Source organism: Miscanthus floridulus, chromosome 6, assembly GCF_019320115.1.
Source record: "Miscanthus floridulus cultivar M001 chromosome 6, ASM1932011v1, whole genome shotgun sequence".
Taxonomy (NCBI): domain Eukaryota; kingdom Viridiplantae; phylum Streptophyta; class Magnoliopsida; order Poales; family Poaceae; genus Miscanthus; species Miscanthus floridulus.
Window position 1 is genome coordinate 137059236 of NC_089585.1, and position 5092 is coordinate 137064327.

A 5092-nucleotide genomic window follows, 5' to 3' on the forward strand; every position below is an offset into this window, starting at 1 on the left:
CATGCATAAATATCTATATTTGATTCTTTTCACATGCATAAATATATATACATACCAAAATAATTGATTTTTACTCGGATAAATATGTATAAATGCTAGAATACTTGATTTTTTAAATGCACATATATAATTATATGTATTTTTTTTAAGTACAAAACCGTTTAGACCGTTTAACTTCGTTTAAATACCGTGTAAACAGCTTAAACGCTAAACGAATAACGACCGTGTAAAGACCGTTTACCGTTTAGAAAAACATTGGCTAGGCAATAAGGATCGGAGAGAGACAATCATCACTCATTCTTAAAAACCAACATTCTCAGGTTAAAATCAAAGAGTTTTTGGTGGAAAAAGGCATGAGCCCCCGATCTCGATTCTCCTGTTGCTGGCGTGCATGCGAGTGAAAATATGAGAAACTCCTTGCAAGTTGTTGCCTAGAAAATCCACCCTCCCATTCATTTAAGAGAAATCAAGCCAAAATGAGCTTACTGAGAAGCTTTCTGTTTGGTCCACGAAGCGCTTTTCTTATAAGTTAACTAGTTAAGTGGCCCAATAAGCATCTAAACACGGCCTACATCTCCACCTAGGGAAGACTAAAGCTTTCATTTTGCAACCAGTAAGCATTCCCGCATATTGTCTATCTAAATGGTTATGATATTTTAGGAGTATATATTATTGTCTTATATTAAGGTCTTGTTTCATAGGGATTTTTTTTGGAAAATGACTTTACCTAAAAAAAATCAGAGAAGCCACATTTAGGTGGTCTGACCCTTCTGATACAAAAAAAACATCTCACCTCTTTAACTTCTCTCAAAGGGCCCTTCACCTATAATAAGCTAACATTCGTCGTAGCTTAACCCAATAAACCAGATAATCTAGAACTGAAGCCTCTCGAGAAGCCTGGCCAAATAGAGCCCTAAATAGTATTAGAGTATCACATGAAATAGATTCTCACCTATATAATTATGGCAACTTTCGTAGGCAGAAATAGTAGATACGTAGGTTTCTCTAGTTTTACAAAGTTGCAAATACTAATTCAAGGAATCAATAGGGAAAAGCAATAGTGAGGAGCTTTCGTATACAATATTGCCCTCTAGCTATTAAAAGACTTAGAATCTTATATATTACAATACAAATAGTAGTGTGGTTCAAAACAAAGGTGTTGTTATTGAGTCAGTTGCGTATTCCAGTATTCAAATCAGATTTGACGCAGTCAGGCCAATCCTTCTGATAATGATAGTGGAATGCTTTATGTGGCAAGCGCTAACATGTGAATGACACAAGTGTAAAAGCGTCCTTGCACATGCGAATGTAATCATTTCTTGCATCTCTCGAGATGTCTTTTTTGGCAGTGCGCTTCCACACCGATCCTCACTTCGCAACTTGACACTTGTTGTCGGACAACATTATCTTCAAAAAACATTTTTTTGCAAAATGTAGATGCACTGGCTATGCAGGATGCTCAACACAAGATGGCTTTACAAGGGATGAACACAAAACTCTTGTTCTCGATCTCTCTGGAAAAGGAATGGTCCCTAGCTACAAACTTTATTGTGAATTGCAAACAATACCCAACTTTCTGTGTTTTTTGTGCTCTTCGATTCAACTTTTCGTGTTGTACGTGCCGTTGGGGGACTTGAGTTTAATATGATCCATCATAGGTCCTAGGACAGTGGGCAAACACACCTTCTGTCTACACCCGAGAGCAATCAAAATCCCCTTCCCCACAAAATATTTTTCACAATATATATGTAGTTACTTTCAAGTATTCCTAGGCTCCAACAAATTGAATTAATTCAAATAATGGAACTGCTATACATCATGTGTCTGTTTTTGTGTTTCTCTCGGGCGGGCGACGAATCTCAGTCATCAGATCTTAATCGTATGACTATGGAGTCATCTTCTTCAGTGTGCGTGCTTGCAAATCTGCGAGCTCGCCCCCACCTCCCGCCAGCCTGCCCTCTCATCTCAGCAACCTCCCGACCACCATGTCTAGTCCCACTGCTTCCGCCACACTAACCTGACGTAGTCGTGCCATCTCCATGCCTCCCCTGCCCCTCCGTGGCCCAACCGCCATCCACATCCACCGGTAGCTGCTGGCGGATCTGCCGCCTCTTGTCTGCCTCCTCCTTTGGGTCGGTCTGCCTCTCTCGAACCCTTTTATAAGGTCCGCAGGGCATATTTTTTCTAAGGTAAACCTCCATCCTAAATCTAAACCGATCATCTGAGAAGAATTCAATTTTTAGGCACCTGTAGTATAGGAAATATGAGAATATAATCCTTGCTTCTTTTAAGCGTCTGCAGTATAAGAGTTTTGTTCAAACAAAACACACATACGTTGCATGTAAACAAACCACACACACACACACACACACACACACACACACACACACACACACACACGGGGATGAGGGAGTTACACTGTTATTGCTACTTCGGGTATGCAGATTGAAGTCGTACGCACGTATATATAGAACTTATAAAGAAACAATAGATGTAATAGCACAGTTACAAGGTTTTGAATTGTTTAAACAAGGACAAAAGGAACATCACTCCATGGCATGCTTAGATAATAGAGAGAGCTCTTGCAATCTTAGGATCACAGTGATCGATGGGCAAGAGCCTTTAATTTGATTCTGCAAGAAGCTGTGTGCTCGATGCACACACAAAAGTATTTAATCTCTGTCATCTTGCTGGTTGCTGCCCTTGAAAATGGAGCTCAGCCCTCACATCAATCTGAATGGCCCTGCCGTCGCGGCCACCGCCGCCATTGTTGAGTGCCGCCGCCAGCTCCTCAGTCTCGCGATACCTCTGCAGGTACCTGCGCATGGCGTCGGCGTAGTGGTCGAGGCCAAGGCTCCTCATGGCATGACAGATGTCATCGCCGTTGATGGTCTTCCTCCTCTCCCGGCGGCACCGCTCGGAGGCCTCGCCAGTGACGAAGCCCACGAACTCTGTTGCACACTCCTGGATGGTCTCCTTGGCGTGCTTCGAAATCTTGGCCTGCGGAGGGAGGGCGTCCTTCATGATCCGCCCAACATTGGCAATGGGCAGGAGGTTGTTGTCATGCCTAACGCCGTCGTTGGCATCTTGTGTGGTTGAACTTGATGCCCTAGAGTGGCTTTGGGGTTGGGGCTGTCCTGATTGGGCAAAACCAGTGAAATTGATATTATCGCTCATCTCGACGAAGACTGGTATGGTGTGTATGCAGCCTTGCTTGCAATGAGCTATATAGCCTCATGCTTTGGACAGAAAGCTATCTTCTCAATTCCGACTATTTTGAAGTGAAGGTTAGCCTTGTTTACGCATAGAGACACACAAAGGCTTTTTTGGCTTGTTCCTTGAACTTTCTCGGTTCTCTCAAAAAGTGTACCATGGTATATCAAGAGGTAGGGCAACTAGAGTTGTCTGCCACACCATACCACACATGTTAATGATTCGGTAAATAAAAAACAAAATATGTGGCCCTATATTTTATTCGCCTCTGTAATTGTTAAATATACAACTTGTTGAGAAAATATCGGTCTTTCGACCATCCATATATCCAAATTATATTTTCCAGGTGGAGAGGGACGTATACACATTATATATTTCAATGAGAATATGTATATATGTCGTTTTTTACCAATACTGCAATATACGAGACAAGATGTGTATGTGATCTTCTTTGCAACAAATCTATATAGCTTTGGCTCTTAGGATACAAAGCCATATTAGCCTTATCGATGCATTGAGACGTGCAGAGTTTTTTGTTTGTTTGTTTTTTTCTTTGTTCATCACCGACTTTCTTAGTTCTCTAAAAGAATGTACAATGTTATAGCTAGAGATAGGGCAGGAGTTGAGTCCACCATACCATGCATATTAATGGTTAGATAACTAAAAAACAAAATGTGTGGCATTACGTTTTATTAGCCTCGTTGGGAGAAATGTCGGCCTTCCGTCTTGCTGTGCCATAATTTTGTGTGGAAAATGACGCAAGTAGTTATATTTTCCTGTTATAGGGTTTATAACATGTATTATGTGTAATAGTATCTTCCGCCCCCTCCGTGCATGCAAGCTGATGGTTAACGTACATACACTGTCCCGTTAACAAGTTCATAACTAGATTGCCTCCTTAACTCGATTCCGGTTAATCAGACAATAATATCATCCGTGAGGGCGAAGAAAATACACTGGACAGATGACGGAAGGATAAATACACACATACGTACATGTGAACAGACCATTCACAAGGACCAGGAACAGGAAGGCACACTTCTATCATCAATACTATACTATAAAGTATACAGAATACTGTACGTGCGTAGAACATGAAGAATTAACAATAATAGATGTGGTATCACAGTTACAAGGTCTTGGAACATGGACAAGAGAGAGAGAGAGAGACGACTTCGTGAGATGCATGCATGCTTAAAACCTTAAGTTTTAAACACAACGACCTTCTCGTTATCGGAGTCTGATAGAGCAAGAGCATTGGTTCTGCAAGAAAATATACTCGCATGCATGCATCGTTAGTTACTTCGATCTTATCTTACTGCTCGTTGCCCCTGAAGATGGATAGCTCATCCCTCACATCGATCTTTGCCATCGCTGCTGCCACCACTGTTGTTGAGTGTCGCCACTCACTACTGGATTCAGGTTCTTTGCGCTCACTATTGGATTCAGGTTCTTTGTCGAGTGCCCGAGGCACTCGGCAAAGGCTAAATTGCACTCGACAAAGTCTTTACTGAGTGCAGCACTCGGCAAAGAACACACGGCAAAAAATTTATCGGCAAAGTCCTCTTTACCGAGTGTCTTTTATCGGGCACTCGGCAAAGAAAAACGACCGTCACGGCGCCGGCACTGTTGATGGTCTCTTTGCCGAGTGCTAACCCTGCAGGCACTCGGCAAAGATTTTTTATATATTTTTTAAAAAAATTCTTTGCCGAGTGCCCCTTGGCCGGCGCTCGGCAAAGTTTGAATTTTTTTTTTAAAAAAAATTCTTTGCCGAGTGCCCTCTAGCTGGCACTTGGCAAAGTTTGCATTTTTTTTTAAAATTTCTTTGTCGAGTGCCCCCTGGCCGGCGCTCAGCAAAGTTTAAAAAAAAATTCTTTGC

The 5092-nt window shown here is 41.9% G+C and overlaps 1 protein-coding gene across 1 annotated transcript; it reads right to left on the reverse strand.

Annotated features, from left to right (window-relative positions):
• Window positions 1-2475: 2475 nt before the first annotated feature.
• On the reverse strand, window positions 2476-3177 carry LOC136459807 (transcriptional activator hap3-like). The gene has a single exon (XM_066459652.1). The coding sequence runs from the start codon at window positions 3175-3177 to the stop codon at window positions 2683-2685; it is 495 nt and encodes a 164-aa protein (XP_066315749.1). The 3' UTR covers window positions 2476-2682.
• Window positions 3178-5092: the final 1915 nt, after the last annotated feature.

Coding starts and splice junctions, on each gene's coding strand:
- LOC136459807 (XM_066459652.1), bottom strand. CDS start 3,177: ATGAGCGATAATATCAATTTCACTGGTTTTGCCCAATCAGGACAGCCC.